Raw genomic sequence first — 17,839 nt, 5'->3', positions numbered from 1 at the left:
GAAACTGTTTTCTCAAGCATCCAGAAGATAAATTGATTAATTTAAAAAATGCAAAAGTATTGGACATTTGAACAGATAAACAATTATCTGCAGACAGGCAGCTTCCATGGGTATTGATGTTTGACGTTTCGAGCCAAAACCCTTTATCGAGACTGGTTAAATGTCTTTAGTATAAAGAGGACAGCGTAGGTAGGAGGGGTAGAACAATGTCTACTGACATTTCCACCATGGATGCTATCTGACCTGCTTGAATTCCTCCAACAATTCTTTGCTCAAGATTCTAACAGCTGCAGCTTCTGTGCATCTCTCTGGGATACGGGGTCCATCCTCCTGTTGTGCAGCTGGCTGTTCAAGTTTAGGGCTGTTTTTTTTACACAGAGTGTGGTGGGTGCCTGGAATGCATTGCCTGAGGTGGTGGTGGAGGATGGTACAATAGGGGCATTTAAGAGACTCTGAAGCACAGGGATGAAAGAAAAACAGACTTATAAGAGGTAGGGAGGGTTTCTTTTTTTGTAGGTATATATGAGTCAGCCACACACCATGGGCTGAAGGGCCTGTATTATGCTGTAATGTTCAATGAATTTCCTCATCCAACAAGAATCTGCATTATTAGCATGGATATTGATCCTATTTCTTTAGCTGAAGTGCGGGGGAAATACAATTCTTTGGATTTTATTCAGCAGGTCAAATAGTGTACATAGCAAAGATAAAGAGATTTAATCAACGTTTCAGGCTTGAGCCCTTCATCAAGGAATGATGGTTATGTTTCTTTATCTTTTCTATATACTGTTTGACTTGCTGAGTTTCTCCAGCATGGTGGCTTTGCTTCAACCACGGCATCTTGAACCCTTCATCAAGGAATGATGGTTATGTTTTTTTATCTTTTCTATATACCGTTTGGCTTGCTGAGTTTCTCCAGCATGGTGTCTTTACTTCAACCACGGCGTCTGCAGACTTTCCCGTTTGACTTCTAGGATGCCATTAACAGGCGATTGTGACTTCTCCAGTCAAATGCAGTTCGCGAACTGAGAAATGAGGCTCAGCCCTTGCATTTTGTGTTGAAGGTCACCCTGTCGCTGCTTACGTGTAGCCTCGGGTTGGTGGGTGATGCTGCGACTGTGGACATCAGACAGCAAGGAGAAGACACGGTGCAAAATTAACCCTCCAGCCCTGCAAGAGATGGCAGCTCACACCTTGTTGCTGATTCGTCACAGTGAGAGCACTTGGAACCAGGAGAACCGCTTCTGCGGCTGGTTCGACGCCGACCTGTCTGAGACCGGGGCGGAGGAGGCGGCGAGGGGAGATCGGGCTTTGAGCGGAGCCGGCTACCAGTTCGACATCTGCTACACCTCGATGCTGAAGCGGGCGATCCGCACGCTGTGGGCGGTGCTGGATGGCATCGACCAGATGTGGCTCCCTGTGGTGAGGACCTGGCGGCTCAACGAGAGGCATTACGGGGCGCTGACCGGGCTCAACAAGGCGGAGACGGCGGCCAAGCACGGAGAGCAGCAAGTGAAGATTTGGAGCAGATCCTTCAACATCCCCCCTCCTGCAATGGAATCGGACCACAACTTCTATCCTATTATCAGCAAGGTCAATATATGCACATTATTAGTATGTACACATTATTGTTTGCAAACATCAATCAACATCTTTCTTATATACAGGTATATGCATAGTAGAAAGATACATCAATCAACATCTTTTTACTATATCCAAATAAATATATAGGTACTTGTGTGTGTGTATATATATATATATATATATATATATACATACACATGTTCATGCATATTTTATATATATATATATATAAATCTGAGGCGCCTGCAAGCTCACACCAAGACACAAGAGCAACTTGTCCGTGAACTACTCTTTGCAGACGATGCCGCTTTAGTTGCCCATTCAGAGCCAGCTCTTCAGCGCTTGACGTCCTGTTTTGCGGAAACTGCCAAAATGTTTGGCCTGGAAGTCAGCCTGAAGAAAACTGAGGTCCTCCATCAGCCAGCTCCCCACCATGACTACCAGCCCCCCCACATCTCCATCGGGCTCACAAAACTCAAAACGGTCAACCAGTTTACCTATCTCGGCTGCACCATTTCATCGGATGCAAGGATCGACAACGAGATAGACAACAGACTCGCCAAGGCAAATAGCGCCTTTGGAAGACTACACAAAAGAGTATGGAAAAACAACCAACTGAAAAACCTCACAAAGATTAGCGTATACAGAGCCGTTGTCATACCCACACTGCTGTTCGGCTCCGAATCATGGGTCCTCTACCGGCATCACGTACGGCTCCTAGAACGCTTCCACCAGCGTTGTCTCCGCTCCATCCTCAACATTCATTGGAGCGACTTCATCCCTAACATCGAAGTACTCGAGATGGCAGAGGCCGACAGCATCGAATCCACGCTGCTGAAGATCCAACTGTGCTGGGTAAGTCACGTCTGCAGAATGGAGGACCATCGCCTTCCCAAGATCGTGTTATATGGCGAGCTCTCCACTGGCCACCATGACAGAGGTGCACCAAAGAAGAGGTACAAGGACTGCCTAAAGAAATCTCTTGGTGCCTTCCACATTGACCACCGCCAATGGGCTGATATCGTCTCAAACCGTGCATCTTGGCGCCTCACAGTTCGGCGGGCAGCAACCTCCTTTGAAGAAGACTGCAGAGCCCACCTCACTGACAAAAGACGAAGGAGGAAAAACCCAACACCCAACCCCAACCCACCAATTTTCCCTTGCAACCGCTGCAACCGTATCTGCCTGTCCCGCATCGGACTTGTCAGCCACAAACGAGCCTGCAGCTGACGTGGACATTACCCCTCCATAAATCTCCGTCCGCGAAGCCAAGCCAAAGAAGAAGAATATATATATACATATATATATATAAAGATGTTGATTGATGTTTACATACAATAATGTGAACATTAATAATTTGCATCCATTTTTAACTATGACTATCTTTCCTTGCCTGCAACAATTGGACATCTAAACAACTAATATTTCTGCATGATGAATGCACAAATTCTTTGCACAAAATTAGGTGAACTACATCAGTTATTGGTTCACATTAAAGTCTGCATGTTTTAATGAACACAATGGAATGAAACACAAAAGTCTGCAGTTGCTTGATTGGAGTAAAAACACAGAAATGCTGGAGGAACTCAGGAGGACTCGCAGCATCCATCGGATGTAAAGATATATAACTGACGTTTCGGTCCTGACCCCTTTTTCAATGTATGAGTAAAACACAGGCAGACGTGGCTTCCCCTCAACCACTATCATGTCTGGCTTCTTCCACAAACATGGCTTCCCCTCCAGTACCATCAATTCAGCCCTCACCCGCAACTCCTCCACTTCCTGCTCATCTGGCTTGGCCCCCTCTGCCCTCACCTTATCCTCACCTACCACCCCACCAGCCTCTGCATCCAACATATTATTCTCCGGAATTTCCGGCATTTACAACAGGATCCCACCAACAAACACATCTTCCCCTCTCTGTTTTCCAGAGGGACTACTCCTTCTGTGACTCCCTCGTGCACTCATCCCACCTCACCAAATCTCCCCTCCAGCCCCTTTCCCTGTGACCGCAGGAGGTGTCACACCTCCTCGATCTGGCGCCTCAAACAGGGTTTTCAAGTGAAGCAACACTTCACATTTGAATCTGCAGGACTGATTTACTGCATCTGGTGCTCCCTTTATGTTGCAGCCTCCACCACCATCTTTGGCAAGGCATTCCAGGCATTCACAACTCTCTGCATAAAAAATCCTTACTCCTGATGTCTCCCCTAAACTTCCCTCCCTTCACCTTGTACACATATTCTCTGGAGTTTGCTATTCCTGCCCTGGAAAATAAGCGCGGATGTCCACCTATCTATACCTCTCATAATCTTGTAGACCTATATTAAGTCTCCTCTCAAGCTCTATGCTCCAAAGAGAAAAGTCCCAGCTCTACTAACCTTGCCTCATAAGACTTATTTTCCAATCCAGACAACATCCTGATAAATCTCCTCTGCACCTTCCCCACAGCTTCCACATCCTCCATATAATTAGGTGACTAGAATTGAACACAATACTCTAAATATGGTCTCACCAGAGATTTGTAGAGTTGCAACATGTCCCTAGGTCTTCTTAACTATTCTATCAACCTGTGCGGTGACCTTGAGGGATGCTTGGATTTGGACCCAAGGTCCTTCTGTTCACCCACACTCTTAAGTAACTGACCATTAACCCTGTACTCAGCCTTCTGGTTTGTCCTTCCAAAATGCTTCACCTCACACTTATCCAGATTGAATGCCATCTGCCACTTCTCCGCTCAACTCTGCATACTGTCTATATCCTCTTGTAACCTTCGACAACCTTCAGCTCCATCCACTACTCCTCCAACCTTCGTGTCATCCACAAACCTACTGTCCCGTCCTTCCACCTCTTCATCCAGGTCATTTATAAAAATCACAAAGAGCAGGGGTCCCAGGACAGATCCTCGCAGTACTCCACTCATCACTGACTTCCAGACAGAATAGTTTCTTTCTACTATCACTCTCTGCTTTCTACCTACAAACCAATTTTTTAAATTCACACAGCCAAAGTTCAATAGATCCCATGCCTCATGACTTTCTGAATGAGTCTTTTGTGGGGGACCTTGTCAAATGCCTTGCTAAAATCCATATAGACCACATCTACTGCTCTACCCTCATCAATTTCTTTTGTTACCTCCTCAAAAAACTCAATTAGGCTAGTGAGGCATGACCTTTCCTTCACAAAGCCATGTTGACAATCCTTGAGTAGACTGTACTTCTCCAAATGCTCATAAATCTATCCTTAAGAAACCTCTCAAATAATTTGCACACCACTGATGTAGGACTCACCCATCTATAGCCTCTTTCACACTTGCATTCCGTTAAATTGGCTGCTCAGTGTTCTGGGATAGGAATGGGGGGTGGGGGTTTGGCTTCTCACACTTGACCACTCCTAACTGGGACACTGAATGCTTTCACACTTGCAAGGAGCCATATCTGGTGTTAGGAATGTTCTACCTTCTACTGGTGACATCATGACACATCGAGTGATGGTGTACTGCCTTAAATCCTGATCAATGTATTATGATCTTATATTTGAACAAAATTAATCATGCCTAATTATAACATAATAAACTTTATGTATAGCACAGTATAAGCTTTTCATCTCCTGTTGTTGTTGTGCCAACCTAAATACACCTTTACAAGGGACCGTGGGTAAGTGCTAGCAATAAATAGCAATAGCAGACAATTTTTAAACAGCGTGGGAAAGTTGGTAGCGCTTTAGTGAACAATTTATATTGTGTGGGAAAGTTGGTAGCACTATCGCGTACAATTTATAAATACCGTGGAGAAAATGTGATGGCGGACCTGCCCTCCCAGAATTCTATGTGGCAGAGAAAGGGCTGTATGACCAGCTGCAGCAATGGAGCATTTATGGTGTTTCTCTGCTGCATGGCATTCTGGGAAGTGAGGTTGCCATTGCTTTTTCCCACAGACTTTATAAATTGTGTGCTATAATGCTACCAACTTTCCCACGCTGTTTAAAAATTGTCCACTACTGCTATTTATTTCCTCTCTCTCTCTCTCTCTCTTTCCTGCTGGTACTTTCCCACAGCAAATTTATACCTTCATTTTAATATTTTCTTCCTTCACGTTCCTGCACCCATGCAAAAACATGGGTGTGCTGCGCTGTTCGACTGAATCAGACACACACACGGTAAAGATGTACAACAGGCTTTAATCGGCAAAGACAGCAACAGAGCAGGGCTGGCTGTGCTGCTATAAACTCTGAGTGAGTCTTCGGAGGGCTGGCTCAGGCTTATATCCCGGAGGGTGATTGACACCCGACTGGGTGGGGTTTGATCCATTCAGGTTGGCTGATTGACAGCCGGCCAGTGTCGTCCTGTTCCCCATACTCTCCTGCAGGTACAGAGGTTTCCCCCTGCATTAGGCCAGTGATGTACCACCACATTGGGGCATTTCAATCCCACAATGCAACTTGTTTCACACTTGCCTGATTGCAACGCCGACATCTACAGTCACCGGGGATTGTACTAGGGGTCGAGGCCATCAATCCCTGGTGTGAGCTGATTTCGCTTTCACACTAGACACTTTAAAAGCTGATTGGCGGTTAATTCCTGGAATCACTTGCAAGACTGAAAAGGTTTTATAATTCCCTGGATTCTTCCTATTACCTTTTTTAAACAAGGGGACTACATTGCCATTCTCCAAGCCTCCGGCACTTCCCCTGTGGCCAAAGAGGACTCAAAGATCATAGCTACTGCTCCAGCTATCTCTTCCCTCACTTCCCACAGCAACTGGGGTATATTGAGTCTCAGACTTATCAATCTTGATCCTTTTAAGAATATCCAACACTTCCTCTTCCTTAATCTCCACAGGCCTTTTCTATTCTGACCTCAACTTGATCAAGGTACTTTGCTCTTGTGAAAACTAGGGTATTCACATCACTGGGGCCCTCCCTTTCCACTATTGGCGAAATTTATCAGGATAAGTACATTGGTTAAATAGGGACTCCAACCAGCACACAGTATTTGTAACCCACTACCATCATAAAGGAGGTTTAGGAGCATCAAAATCAGGTCTGCAGGGGGTGGGTGTGTGTGTGTGGAGAAACACATTTTCAGCAGGTTGCATATATATATAGTCAGATGATAATAAACGACCTTGAAAAAAACACCATTTAAAGGTGATTCTTTTCGTAGGGTACCTGTATCATTAGTTGGGTTTGGTGAAATTGGGGCTTCTCCTTCTCTTACCTCTACAATGCAGCCTCACCACATCAGTAATGAATTAAGTCCCAAGACTTGAGCATGTATCCCCTTTTCTGATGTGGTACGAAGGAATGATTTACTGTTAGAGGTGCTGTTTTCTGAGAGTAGCGTGAAACAGGTCATCACAGGTCGAAAAATAGTAGGGAGCATACACCTGGGTTTGCTGAACATGGGATGGCTGTTGCGAGTCTGAAGTTGTGCTTGTTCACCCAAGGACCGTCGCTATACCGACCTGTTGGAGGATCAGCTGCCTTCCTGCAAGAGTTTGAAGGATACTATTGCTCCAGCTCTGCCCTTCTGGGAGGAGGAGATTGTGCCGCAGATTAAAGATGGGAAGCGCCCGCTCATTGCAGCTCATGGGAACAGCCTGAGGGGAATTGTCAAACATCTGGAAGGTAAACTGGTTCTAGCATGGTCCTACGTATTGATTGATTGACAGATCCTATGTTCGCTAGTAGGCATCGGAATAGGGTGGGTGCGGGAAGTTCTTTAGCACTATGAAGGTGCTTGAAACATTACTGTAAAATGCAACTCATTTCCTCGATCTGTACATCTATATTATACACACTTTCTTCTTCCCCTTCCACTGGGCAAAAGATACATAAAATTCAGATTTTTTGTCAGAGTACATCACATACAACCCTGAGATTCTTTATCCTGAGGACCAAGCAGAATTTCTACTTATTGTTAATGCAAACAGACATTTAAATGCCTAAAGATGTTGGAATAAAAAGGGGAGGAAATAATTGTTCATTATATAAAAAAAATTGATTTGACTATTTATAGAATGTTCTGATGAGTATGGAATTGAATCACTGCAAGGACATGCTGTCCTTGGAAAAATGTGATACCAATTGCAGGCTGAAGGAATTAACTGATGATGATATATGTTGTCTTGGGTCCAGAAGATAAAGAAGTGATCCAATTGAGGGCGTTTTAAGATGACTGACGACAGAGACAAACCATCTCCTCTGTGAAGATTGTTCCAGGACAAGGCAACAAAATTTAAGGTCACCGGTGATGTCAGGAGCAATTCTATAACAGTAAATGGAAATGTGAATTTTCTCCAAATAAATCAATTAAAAATCAAAACTAAGTGAGAGAAATTGTTCTCCTGCAATTTAAAAGCCTTAAATTGGGAGGGGTAATTGGGTTGAAGTTTGAAGATTTTAAAGGCAGTTATCAGGGACAATGGAAATAAATTATTTTGACTAGTGATAGAATCTTGGATTAGGGAATGGTGCCTAAAAGTTAAATCAAGGCCTTGCAGGAGTGATACTGTGGTATAAGGATGAATAAAGAAGTTTGGAACTGTCGTTGGATGATGGACAATTGTTAACTTTAAATTTAATTTGTTAACTTTAAATTTAAAACTAATAATTTTTTTTATTAATACAGAAAATAACACAAAACAGCTTGTAAGGTTATGTGTGGAGAGAGAAAACAGGCAGCATGGTTAGCTTAGCAGTTAGCACATCCTTTTATAGCAGTTCGAATCCGGTGCTCTCTGTAAGGAGTTTGTACGTTCTCCCCATGTCTGCATGGGTTTCCTCTAAGCTCTGGTTTCCTCCTACCATTCAAAACATAAGGAGGGCTGTAGGTTAATTGGGTATATGAGCAGCACAGGCTTGTGGGTCAGAAGGGTCTGTTACCATGCTGTATTTCTAAATTTAAAATTTATAAATATTAGTGTTTCCCTGTTGCACTGTTCTAAGAACTAGAAAATGTTGAAGATCAAGTTTTTAAGTTGCAGTGAAAGAGAAAACAGCAAACCTCCAAAAACATACGGGGTTTGTAAGTCAGTAGGTGCATTTGGCTGGCACGTGGTTGTGGGTCTGAAGGGCCTGTTACTGCGCTGTATGTAAAAAAAACACACAGGGCCGAGTTTGAATGACAGGAGGTTTAAAAAAAAATAGATATAGACTAGTAAAGCCTGGAAAGGCTGAAATTGAAGACACAATTTGAAACTGCCAGAAGAGAGAAAAAAGACAAACATGATGGAAACTTGAAATACAAGCCTGAAAGTTTTTGTGTCAACTGGAATGTCAAGGGATATGAAAGAAAATGGATATGGTCCTGGTCTAGATCATTACAAAATTTGTTGGCCAATTAACTCTTCAGACCTCCCCCACCATTCATATTCTACCTTCCGAGGTGTTCACCCCCATTCCGCCCCAGGCTAATGTCAGGCAGGCACTGGAGAGACTGAGCAGTGATAAACAGCCACGAGACAGCACATCCTGATGCCTTCCCGATCATTGTGGGAGACTTCAATCAGGCCAACTGGAAGAAGACTCTGACAAATTCCCACCAATGTCTCACATGCGAGACTAGGGGACCCAACACACTCGACCACTGCTACACCACCCTGAAAAACACACACCGAGCCATACCACGACTGCACTTTGGCAGGTCTGATGACCTGGCTGTACTTCTTCTCCCAGTGCACAAACAGAGACTGAAGACCACAGCACCAGTGGTGAAGATGGCAAAGGTGTGGCTGAGGTAGGCGGAAGAGCATCTGCAGGACTGCTTTGAATTGCTGGACTGGAACATATTCAAGAACTCATCCATAGACTTGAATGAATATGCAACAGGTGTCACCGACTTCATCGAGATCTGCATGGATGAGTGTGTGCCCATGCGCAAATACCGAGTGTTCAACAACCAGAACCCATCAATGAATCAGAGAATCTGCAACTTGCTGAGGATGAAAACAAGGGTGTTTAAGGCCGGGGATTGAGATCTTTACAAGAAATCAGGTACGACCTGCGGAAGGCTATCTCCAAAGCAAAGTGGCAATTCCGGAGGAAAAAGAGACAGATACACGCCAACTATTTCAGGGAGTGCAGGCCATAACAGCCTACAAAGCGAAGGAAAACACATTAGATGGTTGCAATGGTTCACTACCCAATGAGCTGAACACAATGCCCGCTTTGAGAAGAAGAACCAAACAATGCTTACGAGAATCCCTGAAAAGGCTGAGGACCCTGTGATATCTGTTTCTGAGGGCGATTCAGAATATCATTCAAGAGGGTGAACCCTTGCAAGGCGTCAGGCCCTGACGGCGGACCTGGTAGGATACTGAAAATCTGTGCCAACCAACTAGCCAGAATGTTCATGGACATTTTCAACCTCTCTTTGTGGCAGTCAGAGGTTCCCACCCGTCTCCTCCTCACTGATCATCAACACAGGCGCACCCCAAGGATACGTGCTTAGCCCTCTGCTCTACTCGTTATACACCCATGACTGTGTGGCCAGGCACAATTCCAATGCCATCTACAAGTTTGCCGATGACACTACAGTTGTTGGAAGATTCACAAAAGGCAATGAGGAACTGTACAGGAGGGAGATATATCAGCTCATTGAATGGTGTAATTACAACAACCTTGCGCTCAATGTCAACAAAACCAAGGAGATGATTGAGAACTTCAGGAGGAATTCAGGGGAACATGACCCAGTCCTCATCAAGGGCTCAGTAGTGGAGAGGGTCAAGAACTTCAAATTCCTGGGTGTCAATATCTATGAGGATCTGTCCTGGAGCCTCCATGTTGATGCAATCACAAAGGCTCACCGGCAGCTATACTTTTGATGTATCTGAGGTGGTTCGGTATGTCACTGAAGACTCTTGTAAACTCCTATTGGTGTACCATGGAGAGCATGCTGGCTGGTGGCATCACTGCCTAGTATGGAGGCACCAACTCTCAGGACAAGAATTAACTCCAGAGGGTTGTTAACTCAGCCTGCGACATTACAGACATCAAACTTTACTGCTACAAGGACATCTACGTGAGGCAGTGTCTTAAAAAAGCAACCTTTATCCTCAAAAAAACCCCACCACCCAGGCCACACCATCTTCACTCTGCTACCATCAGGGAAAAGGTACAAGAGCCTAAAGATGAGCACTCAGCGGCACAATGACAGCTTCTTCCCCGCTGCCATCAGATTCCTGAGTAATCAATGAACCAAAGATACAGCCTTACTTTTCATCCACTGTTATTGTTATTGTTATTTTACTTTATTTTTTATAGTAATGTTGTAAGATGGTTATAATATACATTTTCACTGTGACACTGCCGCAAAACACCAAATTTCATGGCTTGTTCATGACAATAAATCCTGATTCTGATTCTGGAACTGATCTATTTGGGTTATAAAACCAAGGCAAGTCGATGGAATTGAGATATGGATCAGCAATAATCACAGTGAATAGTCCAGCAGATTTGAGAAGCTAAATGGTGTCCTCTAGCTGATTCTGTGGTCTTCTCTTTGATTGGTTGCCATGTCTGAGGACACCATCATGGAGTTGAACCTTCCAACGGGGATCCCCATCGTGTACGAACTTGACAAGAACCTAAAGCTAGTCAAGCCCATGCAGTTTCTGGGAGATGAAGAGATTGTACAAACTGCAATGGCTGCCCAGGGGAAAGCTAAGAAATAAAGAGTGACACAGAGAGAGTATAGATACTCGTGGCAAGATCACAAGAACTTCATAATATAGCTTCTTAAAAAAAATATATGTATACACACACACACACACACACACACACACACACACACACACACACACGAACCTCGATAGCTCCCAGTTGTATTATCTTCCTTGCCCTGCTTTTGCTTGATTACTCTTGTACATTTTTTTCTACATTTTCTTTTTCTCCTTTTGACATCTCCTCCTTGCTCTCCCTCTCCTACTCCTTTGACTATTGTGACTTGCAGTGGTAGTAACCATTGGCTGGTATTATTCAGATGATCAAACTTCATGCCTGCTACAATGAAGTGGTGTGTAGCTACTCTATGGGGAACAAAGTTAAATTAACATCGAAATGTTAATGATGGAGACCTATTTATTCTTGTTCAAGACCAATTATCACCTTCCCCATTTAATTTTAAATTTAAATTTCGACATAAAGGACATTAATAGGACCCTCTGACCCACAAGCCCATGCCGCCCAATTACTCCCACTGTCTTGACCTACATTTTGAAGAGTGAGAGGAAACCAGAGCACACAAAGGAAACCCACGCAGACATGGGGAGGAGGTACAAACTCCTTACAGGCAGAGATGGATTTCAACACCAGTCACCTACGCTGTATCAGCAATGTGCTCTCTGCAACACTAACTATGCCGTGCTAAGCTCAACTTAAATTCTTCACTCAACAAAGGATAACAAATGATAAACATGTCACCGAGTACTTCTAATAACTAGCTTCTTTCACTACTTGCTCTCCATAATACATCATGTGAGAAAAAGTCTGAAGCAATACTTGAGGTCTCTAAAGGGTTAATCTAATTGACAATAAGACAGTAAAATTATCATTGACCATAAAGTAAGAAATTTAAGAGTTATTTTGAAAGGTAATATGGCATGGGTTCATTGTAATGCAGAAAATATTTTATGCCCACAGACTATGCATGTGTCTGTTGCTTCATTGAACTTAATATATAAATATTATGGGCATGGTAGAGTTAACGTTTGGGGCACAAGAACACTCGGATCAATACCTTGGCAAGACCATCCATCAAAGTCACCAACAAACTTTAAGCCACATTCATCTGGAAGGGAGTTACTGATATATATATGAAGGAAATTCAAGTGAAATGATTTCACCCAGTGAGTGGTAGGATTATGGAATTTGCTTGCACAAGTTCTCAGTAGATTGCTGCAGTTAAGGGTAGAGGGAAAGGGATAAATCATTTTTTGGAGTGGGAAGAGGATTAGGAAGAAGTTTGAGCTGAAGGTAAATATCACCATGGATAACCCATTATGATTTACTAATCAGAAGATCACAATGACCTTCACTTAAAGCAGTGTAAGCCAGAGACACTGAATTTCATGACCTGTTCATGGCAATAAATTATTCTGATCCTGAACATTAAATTTTTTAGACATACAGCATGGTTACAGCCCAAGAGCCCATGTCTCTCAAATACTGTACTACTGTACACCAATTAGCCTACAAACCATACCCCCCCCCCCCATGTTTTTGAAAGGTGGGAGGAAACTGGAACACCCAGAGGAATCTCATGGAGGCACATGGAGAAGGTAAATTCCTTTTGGACTGTGGCGAATTCGAACCCAGGTCACTAGCACTGTAATAGCATTATGCTAACCTGTGCCATTAATTAAGATTATTTCATTTGTTAAGTAGCAGAGCTGAAAAGCAGTTCAATTCAGATGAGGCAAATTAGTTCACACTTTGAAAAACAAATCACCAATGGGATAGTTACAAGGCTAAACAAGATTCAAGGTTCTTTTATTGTCATGTAATAAAACAGAAAATGTAATATTACAGGAAATTTCCTTTAGTCTGCCATAAAGCAAAGTCATCATTAGTATTGCCTGGCCCCTTACAGTAATGGAAAGAGATGCAAAAGAGACACTGAGTGTCTGTGGATTTACCTCCAGTGCTCCTGTAGCCACACAGTCTCCTGTTTGATTCATCGGCACCCAAGCTCCAAGTCCAAACCTCCTTTACGGTCAAGAATCCTTCAGCACCAAAGGCTCTCGGAAGTGCATCTTGCCCTCAACATCCCCAGCCCCTCAAAGCTGTATGAGTCCTCAATTGCTGAGCCCCTCACTGGTCTGCTGTCGTGGTCACCATCCTGCAGGGTAGTCTGCTCTGCTGCTCCTTCTCAACTTGGGGGGGGGGGCACGGGGAAGAGAAGAGGTGGGAAGCAAGGGTGGGGACATGTTTCTCCCCATTTCTGGTGCCCTGCACCAGATTTACAAGGGCAATTAAATGCGCAGTTGTAAACCAATACTGAAGGATTAGCAATAGATAATGTGTGCTGAGTGGCCTCCTTATGTCTTGTCATATCTCGAGTGATAAGCCACCTGCTTATCAATCATTTGCAGCATGGACTTCAATAGAGTAATCCTCCATCACAGCATTCTAGCGAGAAGTCCCACATACAAGATACAACACCTGAAGCCAGAAATTGTCTCCTTGATGTTGATTTAGAGTTGAAAGTGCCATTGATTTTAGTGTAGCTGTATTGTATTCTTCCCCCCCACCCCCCCCCCCCATCACCCCCCACAATCACCCACCCACCCACTGCACCCCCCCCCTCTGTTTCTATCACTGGACATCCTGAATTTTGTTATGACTGTGTGGCTTGTTGACGATACAAAAGGTGATTGAAAACTTGCCTGAATGGTGCACTATCAACCACCTTGAACTCAATGTCACCAGAACTAAGAAGCTGATTGTTGACTTCAGGAAGGGAAAGCCAGAAGGTATACAATCCAGTGATCATTGGGGGATCAGAGGTGGTGAAGGAGAACAAATTTAAGTTCTTGGGAATCACTATCTCAAAGGATCTTTCCTGGACTGAACCCACAAATGGCATCATAAAGAAAATATGTCAGTGTCTCTACTTTCTCAGGAGTTTGCAGAGGTTTGGTAAGACACCAGAAATGCTGGGAAATTCTGAAAGATGTGTGGTGGAAAGTGTGCTGACTGGCTGCATCACAGTCTGGTAAGGAAACACCAATACCCCTGAGCATAAAACCCTACAAAAGGTAGTGGACACAGCCCAGGACATCACAGGCAAAACCCTCCCTACTATTGAGATCATCTACAGGGATCGCTGCCGTCGGAGAGCAGCATCAATCATCAAGGATCCACACCACCCAGCACAAACTCTGTTCTCGCTGCAACCATCAGGAAAGAGGTATAAGTGCCACAAGACTCCCATGACCAGGTTCAGGAACAGCTGGTACCCCTCCACCATCAGACTCCTCAACCACAAACTCAATCAGGGGCTCATTTAAGAATTCCTAATTGTGCAGCAATTTAAAAAAAATCTTTCTGTATTGCATTGTTTACATTGTTTATCTGTTTACGATTCTTTATTGTTTACATGCATATGCTATGTACCTTTTTTCTTGCACTACCAATAAGTGGTAATTCTACCTCTCAGAGTTGTATGTGATGTCATGTATGTCTTGTACTCTGACAATAAACCTGAACTCTAAGATCTATAATTTTCCCCCCTCTCTCACACCACACTTTTGCTAATTGGAGATGGTTGTTGAGCATTCCTCAATGGGACTGAAGATGGCCCCAGTCACCTGTACCTGCACATCTTTACATTCCAAACCTGACGGGAGTAACAACACAAACAAAAGTAAATGTTGCTTTGAAAACATTGTTGACTTGTACATATTTTCAGGAAATAAGATTCTGATGAGATATTAACTCTGATTTACTCTCCATGAAAACCGCCTGACCTGCCAAAAAAGAAAACCGCCTGACCTGCCAAAAATTTGCACCATATCCTCTAGCACCTGCAGAATTTTACTTTTGAGTTGTGGGAAATAAGTTTGGTTTTGAAGGCCATTGTTTAAAATCTTGGTTCCTCCCTCCTTTCCTATATTTGTCACCCTTGAGGGTCTCTATTTTTCCTCTCTCCCACCTCCTTCACTCCCATCTTGTCAACAATTTATCCCATTGGCGTCACCTTTAGTTTCTGCCCCTCCCCCTCCACTCCTTCCCTCTTCCTGTCTCTTATTTCAAGATTTGTTTATTGTCATGCATTAGTTCAGAACATGTAATATTACATGGAAGTAAAACACAAATGTTTGCCGACATCAAGAATGAAGTAACACAATGCTGGAAAACTCAGCAGGTCAAAGACAAAGAAACATAACCAACATTTCAGGATGAATCCTTCATCAAGGTAACGACAAAATACCGACAAAATGGGTGGGGTGGGAGGAGCATGATCTCATAGGCAGGAAGTAATAGGTGGATAAGGGAGGGAGGGGACATGAGCAAACAGGGGGAGGGGAGATGGCTCCAGGCATCGAGAGGTAAGGGGGTGGAGAGCTGGAGGAAATAAGAAAAAGGGAAAGGGAAGGGAGGGAGAATAGAGTGTAGGTTTGCAGAAACCAGAGAAGTCAAGGTTAATGCCATCCAGTTGGAGGTGCCCAGACAGAAAATCAAGTATTGTTCCTCCAATTTACAGGTGGTCTTGGTGGTAGAGTAAAGGAGGCCATGGAAAGACATGTGAGCATGGGAGTGAGGCTCAGAACCGAAATGATTGGCCACTGGGAGATCCCTGTCATTTTTGCGGACAGAGCGAAGGTGCTCAGCGAAGTGATCTCCCAGCCTGCGACCAGTCTGTTTAAATTTTCAAGTGAAGTGACACTTCACTTATATATCCGTGGGAGTAATCTACTGAATCCTGTGCTCCCTTTGTGGCTTTCTCTACATCAGAGAGATTGGGAGCAGACTGCTTTGCTGAACACCTTCGCTCTGTCCGCATTAGTGAGAGGGATCTCCCAATGGCCAACATTTCAATTCTACATCCATGTCTGTTCATGGCCTCATGTACTATCTTGATTTTCCATCTGAGCACTCTCCAACCAGATGCTATTGACATCAACCTCTCCAGTTTCTGTGAACCTACTCTCCATTTTCCCTCCCTTCCCTTTCCCTTTATCTTCCTTCCTCCAGCTCTTCACCAACTTGCATCTCTATGCCTAGAGCCATCCCTCCTCCCTCTACTTGCTGGCGTGCCCTCCCTCCCTTATCCATCTATTACCTCCTGCCTTTGGGACCGTGCTCCTCCCCTACCCCTCTCCCCCACTACTTTGTGCGGGTGCCTGCCAACATTTTTACAAAGGTTGATGAAGGGCTCAAGCCCAAAATGTTGGTTATATACCTTTATCTTTGCTACATAAAGTACAGGGTTTGACCAGCTGAGTTTCTCCAGCATTGTGTTTTAACTTTTTAATTAAATGGAATTGCCTTCTACCTGCTGTAAGACAAAGTGTCACCATTAGTGTTGCCTACTGTGAGAAAGAGAAGCAAAAGAAAGTCCCTTCAGAGATACTGAGTGTCCATGGGTTCACCTCCAGCGGTCCCACAGCCTCTGCATCCATACAGCTTCCAGTTCAATTCATTGGCAATCCAAGCTTGTGATCTGAACCTCCAACACAATCAGGAAGCCTTAAGTGCCCAAGGCCCTTCAGGAGCTCTTCTTGACCTCTGCACCGTCTCGCATGCTGGTTCCGATATCTGGTTCCCAAGATACAATCTCCAGCGGTCTGCAGGTTCCTCAACAGCCAGTCACCTGCAGCCTGTGTGGGTCCCTCAGCCACTGAGTCCCTCACTGGTTCACTGCTGTGGACACTGTCCTGTAGGATTGTCTCCTCTGCTTCTCCTTTTCAACCCATTATGGTGTCATGTGGTTGGTCCACTGCTCCCCAGAATCTGCAGCCCCTCATGGCTACTGCCAAGCATAGGCATTGCCATCTTGGGCACAGTCTCCAGCATTGCAGGATTTTAGTTTAAAAACTCCGCTGGCTCCTTTAACAGGCTGTTTAATACTTACATGGAGTCGCTGGCATGGAATCCTTTGGAGCATCGATGTTGTCTGCGGTCCCTGATCTCCTGGCTCTACAGCAGTAGCAGTACTATTGTAACAGCAGTTCTGGCAGTGCTGCCATTTTTTTGTTGGCTAAAGAACCTGAAAGTAATCAGTGTTTTTTTTAATTTTAAATTCAGACATACAGCATAGTAACAGGCCATTTTGGCACACGAGTCTGTGCTGCCCAATTTACACCCAATTAACCTATTCCCTGTAACGTTTATAATGGTGGGAGGAAACCGAAGCCACTGGGGAAAACCCACACAAATATGGGGAGAACATACAAACTCCTTACAGGCAGTGCGGAATTTGAATCCTGGTCCTAATCAGTGGCGCTGTAAAGGCATTACGCTAACCTTTGCACCATCTGGAATGTACTGGCTGAAAGTGCAGTGGAAGAATATTTTAAATATTTTCAAAAGAGTAACTGAGCAACACTTGAAAGGAGAACTTGTGGGGAGAAAAACAGGAAGAAGGTTAATTGCCAAAAGCTGAAATGAGGCGGAGCTGATCTTCTGCATTGTCCAATGTTATGATGAGCCATCACTTTTCTGGAAGACATAGGGTTTTTATTTCCTAGGAGCATAGAACGTTACAGCACAGTACAGGCCCTTCAGCCCATGATGTCATGCCCACCTAGGT

At 44.1% G+C, this 17,839-nt stretch overlaps 2 protein-coding genes across 2 annotated transcripts in view; both read left to right on the top strand.

The window, feature by feature from the left end:
• The first annotated feature begins 1,179 nt into the window (after window positions 1-1,179).
• On the top strand, window positions 1,180-11,258 carry LOC138743916 (phosphoglycerate mutase 1-like). Its single transcript, XM_069899478.1, has 3 exons — window positions 1,180-1,593; window positions 7,032-7,213; window positions 11,099-11,258. Exons 1-3 carry the CDS (start codon window positions 1,180-1,182, stop codon window positions 11,256-11,258), a joined length of 756 nt encoding a protein of 251 aa, XP_069755579.1.
• Window positions 11,259-15,354: 4,096 nt separating this feature from the next.
• The window catches only part of hps1 (HPS1 biogenesis of lysosomal organelles complex 3 subunit 1), a 62,097-nt gene continuing 59,612 nt past the window's right edge, over window positions 15,355-17,839 (top strand). Inside the window, exon 1 of the mRNA XM_069900251.1 lies at window positions 15,355-15,502. The gene's annotated coding sequence lies outside the window, so the exon portion shown is untranslated. The remainder of the gene's footprint in view (window positions 15,503-17,839) is intronic.

This window comes from Narcine bancroftii, chromosome 10, assembly GCF_036971445.1.
Source record: "Narcine bancroftii isolate sNarBan1 chromosome 10, sNarBan1.hap1, whole genome shotgun sequence".
NCBI lineage: Eukaryota > Metazoa > Chordata > Chondrichthyes > Torpediniformes > Narcinidae > Narcine > Narcine bancroftii.
This window is presented reverse-complemented; position numbering and strand designations above follow the sequence as displayed.

Coding starts and splice junctions, on each gene's coding strand:
- LOC138743916 (XM_069899478.1), top strand. CDS start 1,180: ATGGCAGCTCACACCTTGTTGCTGATTCGTCACAGTGAGAGCACTTGG. Junction 1,594..7,031: donor TCTATCCTATTATCAGCAAG/GTCAATATATGC, acceptor TGTTCACCCAAG/GACCGTCGCTATACCGACCT. Junction 7,214..11,098: donor ATTGTCAAACATCTGGAAGG/TAAACTGGTTCT, acceptor TTGATTGGTTGC/CATGTCTGAGGACACCATCA.